An 18,943-nucleotide genomic window follows, 5' to 3' on the forward strand; every position below is an offset into this window, starting at 1 on the left:
CCTTTAGTCTTTAAACCTAAGGAAGATCTAATATTTGCAGTGTTCCTGATATTGAAAGAGACAATAAGTTTTATTGTCCAACACTTGTAGAACTTGCTTGATGTAACCTTACAGGATTAAAGAGATGAAGGATTATTTTATTTTTTTTGCAAGAGGCTTGAATGCTAGTTGTCTAAAAATAGTCTGGAACACAATCAAAGGACAGAGAGCTGTTGACAGTCAAGAGCTAAATTAAAACCTAGGATTATGCTGATGGGTAGAGATTTGCTCAGAAACATATTGTGCTCTTGCATCTTTAATTTTTTTGATTTATAGGACAGTAATAAACTGGATGGACCACAAGCTTAGTGCTCTTCCACTTTCGTTCAGCTCTTCTACAGTCCCTTTTTAGACAACGGATGCTTTCATTTATCCAAGGAGATACACTAACGAAAGATTTGGATCTCCTTTTTGGGGAGCTGTAGCATGTAAGGCTGATGAGGAAAGTTTATTGAAGAAATTTGACAGATCATTAATGGGAAAACTTAGCAAAAATGTTACCAGAAAAAAATAGACCATTAAAGAAGCAAGAGTGAACACTTTTTTGACAACTTGAAATAGAGATCTAAAGGTCCCATATTATTCAGTTTTCATGATCTTGTTTTCCAATCTACTTTGGCTCAGCATAAGAACAATGTTCTTCATGATGTTTTGACCAGAATATGAGGCAGATCTTCTTGAGGCAGCCATTGTGTAAATCTCCCCTTTAGTGACAATTCACCAGCACTCAGAGCCGTACAGTAGGACAGACTTGACAAGGTTATTGTACAGTCATATCTCGGACCTGAGGCTATGCCAGACCTCGCAGAGTTGCCCATGGCACCGCACACTTTCCCCAGTCGTTGCTTTTTCGTCCTTTTGTGCTCCATTATCATGACTGATTAGGCTTCCCGCATACACAAAGTCCTCAACAACCTCAAGTGGTTCACCATTTATGGTGATTGGTGCAGAGGAGGTGGCATTAATGCACACCATGTGGGGTTTGGTGGTGCTTATGTTGAAGCCTGTTTGTTGTGTGTATTTGTTAAGTCGCTCAGTCTTCTCATGCAGATGTGTTGAGGATGAGGCAGGTAGGTCATCAGAAAAAACTAGATCTTCAAGTTGGAAAAAAGGGGTCCATTGGATGCCTCTGGGTTTGTCAGCTGTTGTTTGGTGCATGATCCAGTTGATGGTAGTCAGGAAGAGGATGGGGGAATGAATGCAGCCTTGTCTTAGAACGGACTTTACAAGGAGGATGACTCTTCACTCGAAACGTTCAGAGAACTTTCCTATAATTGTGACCATCTTAGGAGGGACTCCATAAGATAGTAAGATCTTCCATAGGATCTCACGATGTACACTGTCAAAAGCCTTCTTGAAATCGATGTAGTTAATGTAGAGAGGTACATCCCATTCCAGGCACGGTTCAAAGATGTTACACAGTGCAAATATCTGATGTATTAATCCTCTTCCTTTCCTGAACCCAGCCTGTTGTTGCTGCAGTGAGGGATCAACAGCTGTCTCTATTCAGTCCAATAGGACTCTGCAGGAAACTAGGCTGGGGATGGAAAGGAGTGTAATTTTGTACCAGCTCTTGCATTTCTGGAGGTTGTGATCTGAACAATCAGGCCTGTGGTCCAGTCTTTTGGGGATGGTTTCTTTATCCCAGATACTACGGAATACTAAGGTCAGCTTTTAGCATCTCAGCATAGATGGAGTCTATGCCTGCCGCTTTGCCGGTTTTCATGGTTTTTATGGCACTTTGGACTTCTTCTATAGTACAGGATGGGGTTGTTAGCCCCAAGCCCAACTTCCAAGTGGAGGGTAAGGATGAGTATCATTTTGTCTGTCTCCTCCCCCTCCGCCGGTCCACCATGGTTGAACCCGTCAGGAGCATAAACGCCAGACAGCATAGCCTTTGAGATTGTAAAAGAACTCAAACATCCTCACCATGTTAAGGTAGATACTCATGAGGAGGGGCACAATATAGTGACGATCAGAGACAAAAATGTCCTCAGTATATTTATTCCAAGGGCTAAAACTAAATCTACGATGTGGCCACAATTATGGGCTGGATGAGACACATGCTGCTTTAAATGAAAACACTCTAATATTTTGAAATTCAGCAATGAGGCTGTTTCATGTATCATCATGTAATTTTTCAGAAGCAGTGAAATCATTAAAAGTTAATCATAAAAGTCTTGCTGGAGAGTGAGCTGACAATGAGAAGAGCCAGCGTCATATCAACAGTCTGAGGGACGGTAACAGAAGGGGCTTATGCAAGAGGTTGAAGGTCAGGTTTATAGAAAAGGTCCTTTTTGTAGACATTGAATGGAGTGAAAGGCCTGACACTAATAAAAACTGTAGCTTAGTGGGAAATTGAATTAACAAGAGGACTATAAAGGGGGGAAGGTGAAGAACTACAGCCAAATCCTACCTCGTCGGAATATGTTGAAATGTAGATGAAGAGGGAGAGCGATCGAGAGGCGGTGATGGTGGATGGAGGCAGGGTGGGCAGGGTGGGCGGTGAGCTGTTTATTGTGTTTAACATTAGGGAGGTCAGAGCTTTGAGGAAAGGGCCTCGGAGCAGATGGAGGATGAGGGGGCGGACGCAAGACCTCCTCACCCTCGCATCTCTCTCTCCTGCTCTATCGTCTTCATTTGGCCCTTTCTCTTTATCAACTGAAATTCTGAAGATTTATCTAAATTTAAGGTCTTACGAAGCCTTAAAATGTCTTCGGTACAGTTAGTTGAGGTCTTATTTTTTTTGCCATGCAATGACAGGTTTCTTTGCGCTGCATGTCCACTCTTAGATTCGTACAGAACAGTGTTTGTAGTGCAATAAACTTTTTTCTTTTGGTTTTTAAATTGGTCTTAATTTCTTTCCATAGCATTAGAAAGTCTTACATTTGGCTTTCTGAAACCTGAAGATACCCACGAGCTCTCCCTCTATTACTCTCTGGCACTCTTCGAGCAGCTTCTTTACTTCCTTACTCTGCTAGTCTATTTTATGTCTAGAGATGTTACATCATGAAAGGATAAAAATGAAACAGAATAGAGTTGTTAGAGGAGAAGTATGCCCATATTGCCATAAAGTCACCCTAGGTGCTGTCACTGTGTGATTTTATGGGAATGGGGATATGGGTGGATTGTCTCTTTTTGACTTAACAGCACTGCATTGGAATAAAGCTCATCTGTCGTGAACAAATATTTGGCTTGAACAGATACGGCTTGAATCTTCAATCAACCTCCAATTCGTTGTCCGTGGAATATCTTTTTTTAATATCGTTTTTTTTCTCTTGATGGCATATTAGAGAACAGATTGGGGAATTGGTTGTATGTCTTTTGGAGCCGGTTCTTCATTTTCATAAATAATGATGCCCTAAGAGAATAGGATAATGTAGGAATACTGGAAATTAAAGAAATTAAATTGTCCACTATTTTTTTTTGTGTGTGTGTTTTTTTTTTTTTTTGCAATAAAGTGATGTTAAATCTCTTTCAATCATTGAACTTTTCCTCCTCCGCACAGAAGCCTGGAGCTACACTCTCTATGGTCAGTGCACATTCCATTCTGGCCTCCTGCCTCTCTCTCTGCCTCTCTCCATGTGCAGCAGGGCCTTTCTCTCCTACGTAGGCCGATCCCTCTGGATCCCGGAGAGAGGAAGCATGAAGCCTTGAGTGGCAGGAGGGAGACGGTCCTCGCTCCCTCGTGGCCGCGACCCTGGTTGACCGTAGCCTATAGCTACTGCATGGCAAGGATGATAGGGTAGGACTGTAAGTGTGTGTGTGTGTGTGTGCGTGCGTGCGCGCGCATACGTTTGCGCACATTTTTTTTGTGCGTGGGTGTTTTAGTCGAGTTGCTGGCAAGTGCTCTGCACTCATCAGCCAATAATTGCACATAATTGCATCCATTTGTGGAAAAGGCAAAGATGGACATTAGCAGGGTTTAAAGACCTCCAGCCAGGTGCCGGATTTCCGGCATATGGACGTTTTAGACAGGAGTAAAAAACAGGAGTAAAAAACAAACGGCGATAGGTAGGCCATGGATTGAATAAACGGGTGAGACGGGAAAACCGTTTGACACTTGGTGCGACAAATTAAGGGAACCGGGTGTTTGTTCTGCACTGTGTGCTCAACCAGCAGAAAGAAAGTGCTCTTTCCACATGAGGTAAATCCCAGACACAACGCCGCTATGCGCGCACTCCGATATCTGACCACACCGGGAGCGACAGTTACAGCTGCCGCTCCAGCAGCAATGACAGACCTGAACGTGATCTGTCTTTCACAATTTACAATCGTCATTCAGCATCAAAATGTGGCATTGCTTTGGCTGTTCTCTACAGAGCCCCCCAGGGGTCACCTGGTAAGAAAAAAATAATTGATGTGGAAATCCATATGGGCACCGATTGGTAAACCGCGCACGGCTCCATGCGCACGGTTTTTAGTAAACCGTGCCCTCCAATTAGGAATCAGTGCGCACGGAATCCTAAACCGTGCCCGCGGATTAGTAGACCGTGCACACGGATTTGTAATATGTATATTGATAACGTCAAACAGGGACACCACAGCGGCCCACAGAGTTGCATATACAATTTAATTAACATGTTTTTTCTACAAGCATGATTTATAGGGAGTAAATAGGTTTCATATTGTCACCAAAACACACATCGGATCATAAATTAGACCTACTGGTGTGATTAATCAATGGTGGTTCACATATGGTCTAGGTGCCTAATGGCTATTACAGCTCACTATATGTATGCCAAGCTGTGTGTAATGGCTCTGGCTCACTGTATATAGGCCTAAAAGTCCCTCTTTGATGTTGTCAAAGTAGATATTACAAATCTGTGCGCATGGTTTACTAATCCGTGGGCATGGTTTAGGAGTAAATTGTAAGGAAACCGTGCCCACTGATTTCCGCATCATTTTTTTTTGCACCAGGTGACCCCTGGGAGGCTCCACAGTTATCCTTATTGCACTAGGTTTATAGATTAATAATGCTGTGTTGAATATTCATTCATTCAGCACAGAAATGTGTCAATTGTTTTCGTTCTTGTTATTGGACTAGTTTTATAGAGAAATAGAGAAATAAATGGTGCGATGGTGCAGTGTGCTGACTGCCCCCCCACCCCAAAAAAATATAAAAATCAGTCAGGAACATTTCAGAATGCTCAGAATGTTTTTTTGCTTTAAGACCTGCATTAGTGAGATCTATAACCTGCTTCAAAGTGTTTTTTCTATTCGACTTTGTGTTTGTGTGTGTGGTTTTACTACATTTTTTTATTTATTTATTTCCATCTTTGATTTTACTCACTCAAACACACAACTCACACAGGGAGTTAGTGATGCACCTTACTAATGTTTGCACCCCGTCTGGGCAGACAAGTGTTCTGGTAAAATACATAGAGGATTTACTGTTCTCGCCCCTATCTCATTTTCATTGCTTACCTGCTCTGTGCAAGATTACATACCTGAGAATTCTCAACTGTTGTCTTTTGGGAAATTAGAAAAGCCTCTCTCCCACTTCCACTGGCCATCTGGGCTCTGTCAGTCCATCATTATCAATGCATTGTCACCCATTTGTTGACTTCTCCAGCTCCTCGAGGGCTCGGACGGAGATCTGCTCTCTCTCCGTGTCTGTTTGCCCTTTGAGCTTCTCTCTCAGCGCTTTCAGATAATGTTTTTGATAATTGATAGATGCGAGATGGAGTGACTTCTCGGTTCTCAGACATGTTATTTTATGTGGCCAGATACAAACCCAGCCGGATCATCCAACAATGCAGAATGAAACCAAGCTGTCACCAACAAAACGCCAACGCTCACCAAATGGACTCCACTGTTTCCTGGACAATCAATTAAAAAAATTGCCAGAATCCAAAAAAGCAATGAATGCAATTCACATTGACTATCGGGGATGAAGAGAAGAGGCATAGAAATGGTTCAGAAAAAAAGGTTGTGGTTTGGACAGTTGAAATTTACCAAACATCAATAAACAACTAGAGCACAATATGAAAAAAAAAAAAAAAAAATAGAACAAAAGAAATGGCTCCATACAAGGTGAATCAGAAATGTGTGAAAATGTCAAGCTGCTGGGTTGAGGACTGGCAGGTTGTGAATGGCTTGTGGAGTTTATTTCTGCCGCTATCTGTACTGACTTGGTCAATCTGTTTTTTTTCTGATTTGATATTCAGGACCATATGAATTTTTAGAGCTGAACAGAACGGTTTCTGAAGAGGATTAAATAATAGCCCTATTTGCCCCCCTCTTTGCATTCATTCAATTGAATTTTATATCACCATGAAAAGTTTGACATTGTTTCAGAAGAGTGCACGTGTGTATGCCTCATTTTTTATGGTCTATGGTGTATATGTGCATGTGTATTCCTCTCTCTGTGTGTATGCATATCTATCTGTGTGTGTGTGTGTGTGTGTGTGTGTGTGTGTGTGTGTGTGTGTGTGTGTGTGTGTGTGTGAATCATGGTTTTTGTTTCAGATGAGATCAGCCTGGAGGGGATGGTGGTGCAGAGAGCTGAATGCAGACCGGCTGTCAATGACAACTACATGAAGCTGAAGAAGTGAGTGAACTTTCCAGTGGTTCAGCTTGGAAAGGCAGCAGTTTGGAGTGGCTGAGTGCACTAGACAGGCCTTTGAGCTACTTTAGATTAGATGAGATGAAACTTTAATGATCCCTATGGGGAAGTTGGGTCGCAGTAACAGGATTCAGCAAAACACAGGATATGAATAAGAATAGAGCACATGGGGGATGTATAAACAAACTCAACTGACAATTCCAACAGTGACATGTATGAGTGAAAATATGAATGAAATGTGGAAAGTATGGATTCCAGCACTGGTAGCATAAGTAGCAGCAGTGGTATCAGTAGAAACAGAACCTACTAACTTGTATGTGTGTGTATATCACTGTTGTCATGTGAAAACCTTGTATCTGCAGTTTTGGTGATTTTCATGTTTTAACTTCAATTGAAGGATTACATGGTCTTCTTTGGGTTGATCCAGGCTTATGAAACTCTTTCAAGCTTAAAACAAGGCTCTTTTTCTTAGTTCCTGACAAACTGACATTGTGGAGATAGAAGGTTTTCACCCGACAGCGATGATTATGTATGAGAAATGTATGAGTATGAGAAAAGGCAACGTGCAGGATTGCAGCGTACATACTGGGTGTGCAAAGTGTGCTGGAGGGGCAAGTGCCACCACAGTAGACATTTCCACTACAGTGAAGGGGCTGACTGACTACTGATGAATGATTCATAAATGTTTAGGAGTGATTAATAAATGACAAGCTGCCAAATGAGTGGAAATACCAAATACACAAAGCAGCTTCCTCTGTAGCAGCGATGCTAACGTCCACCAGAGAAACAGTCAAGGTGTCACTCATTCTCTCTGTTAAATTTGCTTTTATTTTAGTTTTGTACATAATTAGGGACAAAATCTATTCTAATGTGCCGAATTAATTCCGCTGTAGTGTGTGTGTAATGTGTATACACGTTTACAGTGAAGTGTATCTTTTTTTTTTTACAGTCTGCGGTATACACTAAGCACTTACATGCACTCTGCCTTTTAACTGGTTTCTGACATTGTCTCCTCTCCATCTGAATCCATGATAGCAGCCAGAGTTGAAGGATGGTATCGCTATAGCAACTGCATCCACTGTGCGCTCTGTGGCAGATGAAATGCTACGATACAACCCCAGGCAAACACACAAGACAGTTTGCATTGTACATGCACCATTTCTGTATCAACTGTCAGCGGTCATTGACATTACAGGCACACAGCAGTAATCCCTCCTAAATACTTTTCTGGTGCTGGATGAAGTGGAACGGTTCAGCACTCGAGTCTTTTCAGGTTTCTGTGCTCAGATTCTCTTTAGACATGACTGGATGGTAGTGTTTGTGTAGAAGAGTGCATACGTAACACCTGTCCAATCCGGTTTCATCTTAGAATTCACAATGCAAGCCTTCTCTTTTCACTTGAGTTTGCTCATCTTCCATTTTTACGTCCCTCCACCATGGCACCTGGTATGCATGATCATTATGTCGTCATGGTGACGTCTGTGCGTGTGCGTGTGTGTTTGTGACACATTCTGGTCAATACATACAATACATGATAGAAACTTCATATTTACACCAGAGGTTCCCCCACCATAGAGTAGATGATCTGATATAATTTAGTATAAATTTGCATATTAATGAGGAAAAACTGATTTTCTTGATTAATGTATTGCTGAGCTTCATTGATGGCCTCATTAGCATAACTGATTATGTTTAATATATCATGGTGATTATAGTGGGACAGTAGGCAACTCAAGTGCCTCTTGTTTAATAGTCATCCCAAGGCCTGTAACCTTCCCAGTGTGGCCAGGCCATCATTCTAAGAATTTGTTCAAATTTGATCTGCCTAGTCAAATAAAGATGAAATGAAAGCCAACAAAGAGTAAATAAAAAGTGGAATAGCTTTGAACGGAGCAGCTGCTGTTCCTTGTTAGTTTAGTTTAACCTTGGTGTGCTGACAGCTGCTTGCATGCCAACAAAACCGTCTGTCTGCGGAGATGAAGTTAGATCAGACAATGCACAAAGAGAATAGATTGTATTTAAACTCTGTGTGTGTGTGTGTGTGTGTGTGTGTGTGTGTGTGTGTGTGTGTGTGTGTCAGACTGCAGATCGAGGAGTCCACCAAGCCTCAGCGTCTGTCACAGCAGCTGGAGAAAGCCGTCACTACCATCTTTAAACCTGTAGCCAACCACGTCGTCAATGTAAGATCTCATAACGGGAAGGCTGTCTGTGTGTGTGGGTGGGTGTGTGGGTGGATGTGTGTGTGCATGGCTGTCACTGAGAGCTTGGCATGGCTTTGTGTGCAACTAGTTTCATTCCAAAATGTGATGTCCCCCATTTGAGGAAAAGAAATATTTACTGTTACAGTGATGGATAGTACAATACCAATTCTAGCACAGTTTAAAGTTGTTTGGCAAGACAAACACACTTTTACAGACTAAATTGTCAATATTTTGGCAATATTGATTGATGAATTTCAGGTACAGGTGTTTTTTTAATGCATGTATTGTGTTTTGGAATAGAAGTCTGTTGGTGTATTGAGCTCTGTGCACTAGTTTGACTGATATAGGTTTTTGATGGTAAGGTTGAAGGTCTTGTCAGGGTGGAAAAGCCTCCGAAGCAGCATTTAGACCATCATGGGACACTAAAACTCTCCACTGAAACCCAGAATCAAACAGAGGTGGTCTAACCCTGGTGTGCACATGCAGGTGGAGTATGAGAAGAAGAAGAAGCAGGACGGGAAGATGGTGCGGGCTGAGCGGCAGGTCGTGTTGGACATGCTGTTCTCTGCCTTCGAGAGACACCAGTATTACAACATCAAGGACTTGGTGGACATCACCAAACAACCTGTGGTGAGCAGGAATACACACACACACACACACAGGGGAACAAAAAAACAAAACAATATACCTGCCCACTATCCACCTTGCTTTGTTAAATTTGAACAAATCGCCCACAGCATGACGTTCCGGCTTATTCACACTCTCATCTTTTGTGGCTCAAATTTGGGTGCACCACACGCACGCGTACACACACACACACACACACACACACACACACAAAGCGGATGGATCGATACAGTGCAGTGGATCGGTTCCAACTAGCAGAGAACAGCAGTGTGTAGGTGCTGATGAGACCTCGAGGTCCTCCTCTCCCTCTGATTGCATCTGATTGCATAACCATTTGGCTGAGTAGGAGTTAAACGCCGCAATACACTCCGCTGCATCATCTCTCTCCCGAAGCACTTGGCGATCGCTCAAATAAAGTGAACTGAAGTAACCGAAATGCCCATTGTCGAAAGTCTCCCCAACACAGCGCCCTGTTGTTATTCAGCAGGTACGGTGGCAAGCCCCAATACTGGCTCAACAGAGACCCCTAGTGGCCGGTGGAGAGCAGGAGCTTCCACACACACGCCTGTTGAATGCTCTGCTGTGTCGTTTCCAGAACGCCTTCCAATGCTGCGGTTCAGGTCTAAATTTTGCATGGCCGCTGTACAGAAAGGAAAGACACAGAGAAAATATGGAAAAAAAAGCTGCCTGGGTGTGCCATGATAAAGCAGGGTGTGGAATCTCAGGGAAAACAAACGAGTATGAAAACTGCTCGTCACGACTTGGATTGAACCTCACGGCTCCGTTCGGAGAGCGGAGACCCCGGCACCTGACGGCTGTTTTTGAATTGTAGAATGAAAATGTCTCAGCTTTCCAAATGTTCCTCCCTGCCTTTTCTCAGACCAACTTTCAAAATCATGCATTGGAATAGTAATTCTAACTATATTCACCCCCTTCAGTTGAGGGTTTGTTGCTCCTTTCTCCATTGGCCTTTCTAGTTAAACCACTCATCCATCCTGACAGCTAGTGTGTCCAACAAGAAAAACTTATTCGTACGATTCCAGACTTTTTGGACACCCTGTACATATGGGAGAACAGCAAAATAGGGTGCTTTTTAAATTTGTTTTTGAGACTCCCTGTATTTACATGTCCCTCCTCTCGCTCCAGACCTACCTGAAGGAGATCATGAGGGAAATAGGGGTGTACAACACCCGTGGAGCCCACAAGAGCACCTGGGAGCTGAAGCCAGAGTATCGCCACTACCAGTCTGCTGACGAAGAGGAGGAGATGAAGACCGACTAGCCTCAACAAGGCCCTCTGAACCTGGGTGCTGATGCTGCACTCGCGTCATATGGGAAAGAGTAGATAGGTGAAAAAATACTGTTCACTAGTGTGGTAATGAACTTGGGTTTTTGGTGACTTCCTGAATATTGATGTCATCAACAAGGAAAAACCTGAATACCATTGAACACACTGTACTTTATATGATGCATTTAAGTTCCTGTTTTAGTTCCCAAGTAGTCTTTACAATCTGAAAGCTGAGGTGAGCAGTAGGAAGTTTGTATCTACCGTCTTTCCCACATGACATGAATGCAGCATTGTATCTGGACCTTCTGTTGTGGCTGGATGGGCAGCAGCTATGTGTTTATTATGCTAGTGGAGTCAGATTATGCTGACAACTTTTTCGTTTAGTCTTACTTTATAGGGGGAATGGTAACGTGATTGGCACTTCAAACCACATTTAATTGTGGTGGCAGTGCATTTCTGTGTAGGATTTAATGCTGAAGAGCTGCTGCAGTCGACAGTCAAGAGATCTGTTGGGAAGGTTGAACACTTTGGCACAAATGAATTGTACAGCAAGTATTAAAATAATATTGTCAATATGTTCTGTGCAGTGTCATTTTTTTTTTTTTTTATGTACTCCACAGAATAGACATCCTCACCTAAACTGAGGGAAATGTCAGTGAATTTCAACCGCAGAACTGATATTCAGAAGCAAAGGAATTGCGTTAAGACCAAAATTACTTGATATCGCAATCCACTTATTGTAGAAATCATCTCTTGTAGTGTAACTATGGCAACTGCTCTCAGTATTTACTTGGTAAATGACAATGTGTCTGATGTTACAGTGGGATGGGTGCAGTGGATACCATCAGGGGGGTAGAAAGGCCCTGGACAAAGGTGGAGATGGTGACAATAGGATAGTTTTGTGGAATCAGGGTATTTTCAGGTCCGGGACAGATCGAGTTCAGGGCTCCATTGTCAGTGGAGCTGGCTATACATTGACTGGTACATCAGATTACAAGTATCCGCAGCTTTACACGTCAGTATACCAACACCAAACTGAATAGTATTTCCCTTTAAGAAGTGTATAAAGTGTACGCTTTGGAGTAAAACAGAGTACTCACAGAATAACTGCAAAACTGGAGATGATGTTACCGGGTTTTATTTTCACAATTTAAACCAGAATCCTACACTGTCTTTTCAAGGTAGATGGAATCATATTTAATGCAACCATAAACCACACAAAAAGAGGTCTGAGAGAGTCAACCCATTGATGGATCATTGCTAAAACAGTGTCCTGATAGGAAGATAGAAATCATTTTCCTGGAGCGTTGTTGACAGAAATGTGAAGAGCAGAACCGCATTCTGGAAAGAGAGTGTTCTTTCACTTTCCTTCACTTTGTTTTGTTCTTGGGGAATAATCCCTTAAACTGGGCCACCCTTGGGACAAGATAAAACATGGCAAAGAAAACAAAAGCTAATTTAAAAACTGCTTTCAGTGATCAATCATATTTGACTCAACACTTTCAGGCAGCCTCGAACTGATGTTCAGGGCCATAATGTGAATATACAATGGATTGTACAGGAATGCTCCCATTCAGGCATGATGCAGAAGAGTGTTCAGGTTTCAGTCTGTGCTCTTGGGTCCATTCAGAAGCAGCAGCCAGTTGAAAAGCAGATGTGATTCCAGGTTGTTACTAGAGGAGAAGAGGGAGGTACAAGTTAACATTCATTTACCTGGCATCAAAACTACGGTGAGCAAGTGAACAAAGACTGGCATTTCATATCTATGAGCTGAAGTCAAGAGGGCGAGTACGCCAATTTTCATCTCGACCGACGCAAAGAAAGCTATGGAACATTTTGAACAGCCGGGTGCGAGGTGTGCTTTTGGAGACTTGAGCAGAGTACTTACACATTTCTCGATCACAAGACCGTCTTTGAAGAAGATCATGTATGGCGTGATACCGTCCTCGCGATAGTCCAGCAGGCCCACCATGCCATCGGGGTTCATGGACTCCCCCGTATAAAACTGCAGGGAGAGAAAGACAGCGGGTTAAAGAAAACAAAGGAAAATCCCACAGAGTCCCTCTGGGCAGATTAAGTCAGCAGTGCAGATCCCGTTCTTAAGACGCTGTTAAAATGATCACAGGTAACGACTGCCTCCGTCGGATCATAGAACAGTCTTGAGAAGGGGAAAAAAATAAAACAACTCCACTGTGTCACCTGCATTAGGCTATGTTTTTACATTATCCAAGTTATTTTCATCTTCTATATTTCATTTCTGCATTAGACCTATGTATTTTCCCACCAATGACCTCTGTATAAAATGGATGGGTGTGGTGAGCCCTGGGAGAGGGGAAAGCCGAATTATAAAATTATATATTTTTAAGAAGTCTTTGGGTGCCGAGGGAACCGTGAAAAAAAAAAGAGGAGACAAAAACACAAAACGGGTGCCGTCGGCAACCGCTCACTGCAAATGGAGCACGTAGCTTCTGGATAAGGGAAGGGGATAAAATATATATTCAAAAGAAACATTCAATAACATGAAGTAAAACCAGTCATGTGTCGTGTGTCCCTTGGCTGATGCAGACCTACTGATCTCTTGCCCTCCTCAGTCGCATGGCGGTGCTGTCGCCCCAACAGCAATGCTGCGGTAACATCTGAATAACTCTTGTGACAAAAATCAGCACTCCTAAATCTGAGGCTAGTTATTACTTTTTGCTTGAGGGCAAGTATCTCAAGCAACAGAAAAACCAATCAAAACCAACATTAAACCCAAGAAATATGCTTCTGAGACAACAGTTAGCTGTAAGCTCTCCACAGGCGGCGTTTCAATAATTTAGTGTCCGATGATTCTAAGCATATATAATTGTTTTGTGCGTTTCATTTGTCCTGTAATTTAGGCAGTTAGATTAATCAGCTATTATGAAACCAAGTCAACAGACATTTCAGCAATTTTCAGAAATGAGGCCCTGATATTTTGAATGCATAACTGAATGAATAACTGAAATCTGGCTTTAAAAAGCGTACTGAAAAACAGGTCTGTGTGACACTCTGTAACTAATAAAAGACAGGTGGGCAGTGTAAATCCAGCCTCATTTAGACAAACTGAACTCCTATACAGTAAACCTGGGACAGAGAATGATGAGTATTGTAATACAGCTCAGGATTTTCTGCTGACTGCGGTTGAGATCAGCAGTAGGCCGTTCTGATCGATGTGAAGTCCGAGCCTAGAAGTCTAGTTTCATGTTTTGCAATAGACCGATAACTCAGGCAGTGAGTCACCACAGTGAGATGGGCGTGGCCGGGGCAGCGTCATGACAGAGGTGAGAACTTCTTGTTTAAATTATGGAAAACGCTCAAAATGAATTCAACACCAGAAAAGGTCTACATGAGTAAGCACGACTAGACTTAATCACCGCCATGTTACTAGGCGCTGCTACACAACCAGAGCTGTGAGCAGTTGGACATACACTCCTCATGACACCGACATACAAGACAGTATACTACAAAATGATGCGACGACTCATTCGAGGAACTCATCTGACTCACTCGATGACGGCACAGAGTTTGGGCGTGGCAGCATTGTGGGGAATGCTTGGAATCAGTGGCAGTAACAACTGCCATGCTTCAGTGGCTCTTTACAACTGAAGCAGGTTGGTAAATACTCCTCAAAGACACCAAGACCCAGAGTCTGCACGGTTTCCATTGCAGCCATTAGCACAACTTGAGAAGAGGTGTGTGGTTGTGTACCAAATGCGTTGTTTCTGTGTAGCTACCTGGAGTTCCTTGATCTTTCCCATGATGGTCTTAATCTCTTCCGGGGCGTCGTTCATGAAGGGCTGCACTCTATCTGGGTTGGTCTCAGCCAGCTTGGCCTTGATCCTGCACAGACAGACACACACTCCCATTAGCATTTGCCATTTTCTTCTACCGTCCAGCATACCACACACACACTTAGCTGGAGCTAGGCTGTTTCCTGAGCACAGGGCGTCCATGGGGTCAAGGAAGCTGAATTACTAAAATGCTATCTGGAATTCGATTTAAGACCAATTTGATGACCTAAATAACTAAAACCAGCCTATTTCTGTTTGAACATAGGCATGTTGTGAAACTATAAATGGGCACGGAAAGAAAAAGGACACCAGGAAAATGATTAAGGGACATTAAGTCAAACTGCGTTTAACAAGATTGCAGATTGGTAAAAAAAAATTTGGATACTGTACTACTAACCCTGTTCTAAGAGTGGACAGGCAGCGCAAGGAAACCTGTCATTGCATGGTGAAAAAAATAAGACCTCTACCAACCAGATACTGTAATGCTTTTAAAGGCCTTAAATTTAGATGCTTTCCATACTTCTGAAGGTCCGGCAGATACCATGTGAGTCCATTTTGTCTCGCACCCACCCATCATCATCGATACTCACGCTTTCATGTATTCCTTGATGTAGGGCCTGTACGTCTCCTTTGTGAAGCCGGTCTCCTGCAGCTTGTGGTTGAGGACGATGTCCACGCCGCTGACCGTACTGCCCTCGCAGGCCTCCGACTGCTCCTCGGCTGAGGCGTTGGCCCCGATCAATGAACCATCGATGTCGTCCTTACGGCTGGTCATCTGGCCACACCAAGCAGGGATGGAGGGACAGGGGAGGAAAATCATAAAAGCATAGAGAGAAGAAAGCGGTTGTCCCGAGGTGACCGGGTGGGTCGGAGAGAAAGGACAAGAGGAGAGAGAGTAGGTGGGTGAAGGGATGGTGAGGGAGAGCCGAGGTGAGGGACAGAACGACAGGAAAAGATTGTAAAGGAGATGTGAGGATAGATTGAGTAAACCAAAGAGGATGAACAGGGAGAGGGGTTAGAAACAAAGTGAGCACTACTGGTACTGCATCTGTTCCCACTCGAATCCCATACAATTAATGCCCAAAAAGCCATAAAGTGAAAGTGCCAAATTGAAATTTACCAGCCACTGTGGACTGAAATAAAGCAGAATAACTAATTTTTCCACATTGCAGAGGTGATGGACATTAACCCTGGATAACAGTTTGGTTACAAACTGTGCCGTCACTGAAACTGGTCTGAGGAGAAGACTCCATCTGTTCAGAGTTTAGCTCTTGGACAGTAGTGACTGCCCTTGATCTAGACTATGCCTCAACTAGGACTTTGTTTTGATTGTGATGTTCTTGGCTATAATTCTGTTACAAAATGTTAAATCAGCAGATAGTAAATGTTATTGCTATTTTCATTGGTCTTTAAATTGTCATTCACTAAATTACCTATACAATTACACTTCAAATCAGTATAGCTGTCAGCTGAAGGCCATCTGCATTCACTAGAATGTGGTGGTAGGGTCAGCACTACAATGAATATTTTACCTTATCAAAACAAAAAATGCTCACTGGATATGAATATAATACATATGAATACAATACATTTTTACATTGTACCCCTGCTGTCCATGACCACCACAGCCAGGATGGAGTTGGCCAGGGGTTCAAATTGCTCAGCTGCCTCAGCTTAGTGTAGCACTGATACCATACCAAACTCATTTCAAATTCTGTCAGTTTAATGATGCCTTGCTCATCGCTACATGTACTTATCTGGTACAACACAATTTAGGAGATTTTACGAATTGTTAGGGTCTTCTGGTAAATTCGGCATACATCCGATGCACAAAGCAGAACTCCATTTCAATGAAATCTAGACTTTTCTATGTGGTTAACATGTTCTCACTACCGCCCTCCGCGGTGTTTTGGTGGAACAAGATTGTGGGAATATCAGGCGAACCAAGTCAAAAAGTTCAAATCTAATGTTCAGTAGTCTTGTTTGTGTGTTGGATGTATGCCGAAATGAAAACTGGATCCTAACGTTTCATAAGTCTTAAAATTTGTACTACCGGATATGTTGTTTTGCCGATAAGCAAGGCAGCTGAATTAGCAGATTTTTGAGTTGAGTCTGGTATGACGGTCTCTCCGTACTAGCTTAGCTTAGCCTAGCCTAGCCTGAGGCCAAACAGATGGGAACTCCCTAGTCTGACGCTACACACAGATCCCATCTACCTGTACCGTTGACGCACCTTTCCTTCGACTTCGATGATGATCCCGTTTGGAGATTCTTTGATTTTGTAAATGTCCGAGAACATTTCGTCACCTGCGGAAGCAAAAGTGATGGACGGCATGTTTAGTTTCTTCACTGTGACTCAACCGGCGGAAGCTACCGGAATGGTTTTGTTAACTTGCCGAAAACCTGAAGTAGCGAGCTGGGCATGCGACCTAACACCATTATAACTCTGATGCTAAGTGGTTCCTAACGTTACTCCATCATGACTAACGTTATATTTTTACCCCCAGACCAACTTCCCGTATCAAATTATCCCGCTTCTGCCGGCACCCTAACATGGTGCGGTGTTTAGCATATTGGTACCGCATGGTTAGCGGGCTTTCCCGACATGCATTTTAACCAACAATAAAGCTAAAAAGGTAGCTGGGCTCGTCGTGGTTAGTTGGCAGGGCGGCCAACGCTAGGTAGAAAGTCAAATTAGGTTTATGTCACCATTTCACAGCCATTTAGTTAGTTAGCTCATGGCTTCTTCTGTGGCTATATTAATTAGCAGGGCCTCTATTGAACACTCTAACACGAGTTAGCCCTGGCAACTCTAAAATAACAAGAAAAAAACAACCACCACAACCACAATGCTACCACACAAACATGAAAGTCGACACAAAACATGAATCCGTACCGGTGATGATGCACTTGTAGATGATCATTTTGTCGTTTCGTTGTTAATGGTATCAGCGACAAACTGCAGGCCTCCCAACCTAACGGGACGGTAGAAGAAAAGACTGTTCGGGCCTCGAGACAGTCCCTTTACGTGCTGATGACGTCAATCCATGGGCCTGAACCAGCCCATTCCAGCAGACCACCGCGCCCTCTATTGGTGTGCAGTGAGACATGCTGTACGTTAGTGGCGGGTTCCTAGGTGTGTTTTTAGATCCTTATTTAAATTTTGAAGCCCACATCATCTATGTCACCCAAACAGCTTTCCTCTAACAAACAGCAAAGGTTCAGTCGTTTCTCTATCAAAGTGATACAGAAAGACTAATGCATGCTTTTATTACCAGCAGACTTGATTTTTGTAATTCTCTCCATTCTGGTCTTCCTAAGAAATCTCTCAGTAAACTGCAACTTTTTTTGTATTCTGTTTGAAGTAATGAAAGTGTAGCCATAGACGCTGTAACACAATTATAGCATTCATTTTACATCTTTCAATCAGATGAATTCAGATTCTTCCTTTTCTCCCCAAAAACAGAGCCCCATCTCTCCAATGTGGAGCAGGGCAGTCAATTGACTGTAAGTCAATAGGAGGATTTTGCTGTGAATCCAGTCTGATACAGGAAAGTAGAATACATTTTTGAGAGATAAAACTGGTTTCCCCCCTATTTTTTTGTTTTCCCCAAATTCAAACCTGTGGAATCTTTCTAAATAAATGGTAAACATTTACAAGCATTGTCTTATTATTCCTGATGACAATTTAGTTAAGAATCATAAATAAAAAGGAGGGAGGGTTTGTTTTGTTCATCAAATGTAGTGTAATGTAGTTCAGTAAATGAGTACAGAGAAACTCCAAAGAAATACATTTGTCATCGTGTTGATTTATTAAGAGTATATAAAGCCATTGGCCCCTAAGATTAGTAACAACACTAGCAAAGAAAAAATGAAAAAGTGCCTTCTCAGAACATGTCCATGCCACCGATAGACACACACTTGCTTAAGGTTTGTGTGTGCTTATGCTTCCCAAAACCAGAATTGGTGTGCAGAAGAGGTGCCCCTTTTTCATTTTTTGCCCCTGCCCCTTAGAGAGTCTGTGCACGCCACTGGCAGACACAGTATCTGCAGGCTGTCCGAGACGAGCAGCATCTGGAGCATTCGATACTTCGATATAAACTCGACTCGACATGGCAGTGTCGAGTCGAGTTTGAATGAATGAGTGAATCGAATGAACGGACTGACATTTTTCTATACCTCATCCAGACTTACAATCATTAAGACATAGTTTCCTTATGTTGACTGTCAAAAAAATGTGTTTGTTGGATCATTAGCCTACTTTTGGTTTGTATTGTTTATTGGTACTTAAATGTATTATTTAAAAGATTTGTCTGGTAAATGTTGTACTCGTCCGGAATCCTGAAATCTTACCGGCTACATTGGAGGCAAAAAAAATGTCTAACAGAAACCCTGGGCATGGCCTGCAT

General features: G+C 42.7%; 2 protein-coding genes across 2 annotated transcripts in view; one reads left to right on the top strand and one right to left on the bottom strand.

Annotated features, from left to right (window-relative positions):
* gtf2f2b (general transcription factor IIF, polypeptide 2b) overlaps positions 1-11,223 on the top strand; it is a 36,334-nt gene extending 25,111 nt beyond the window's left edge. The window contains exons 5-8 of the mRNA XM_071895813.2: positions 6,511-6,592; positions 8,688-8,787; positions 9,295-9,438; positions 10,582-11,223. Coding sequence (XP_071751914.2) covers positions 6,511-6,592; positions 8,688-8,787; positions 9,295-9,438; positions 10,582-10,716 — 461 coding nt within the window. The 3' untranslated portion in view covers positions 10,717-11,223. The remainder of the gene's footprint in view (positions 1-6,510; positions 6,593-8,687; positions 8,788-9,294; positions 9,439-10,581) is intronic.
* Positions 11,224-11,844: 621 nt separating this feature from the next.
* tpt1 (tumor protein, translationally-controlled 1) lies at positions 11,845-17,561 on the bottom strand. The gene is made up of 6 exons (XM_071895809.2): positions 17,431-17,561; positions 16,768-16,841; positions 15,125-15,309; positions 14,478-14,583; positions 12,611-12,727; positions 11,845-12,395 (listed from the first exon to the last, which is right to left on the bottom strand). Exons 1-6 carry the CDS (start codon positions 17,456-17,458, stop codon positions 12,393-12,395), a joined length of 513 nt encoding a protein of 170 aa, XP_071751910.1. The 5' UTR covers positions 17,459-17,561; the 3' UTR covers positions 11,845-12,392.
* Between the last annotated feature and the right edge of the window lie 1,382 nt (positions 17,562-18,943).

The sequence above is a fragment of the Centroberyx gerrardi genome, chromosome 10 (assembly GCF_048128805.1).
Source record: "Centroberyx gerrardi isolate f3 chromosome 10, fCenGer3.hap1.cur.20231027, whole genome shotgun sequence".
Classification (NCBI taxonomy): domain Eukaryota; kingdom Metazoa; phylum Chordata; class Actinopteri; order Beryciformes; family Berycidae; genus Centroberyx; species Centroberyx gerrardi.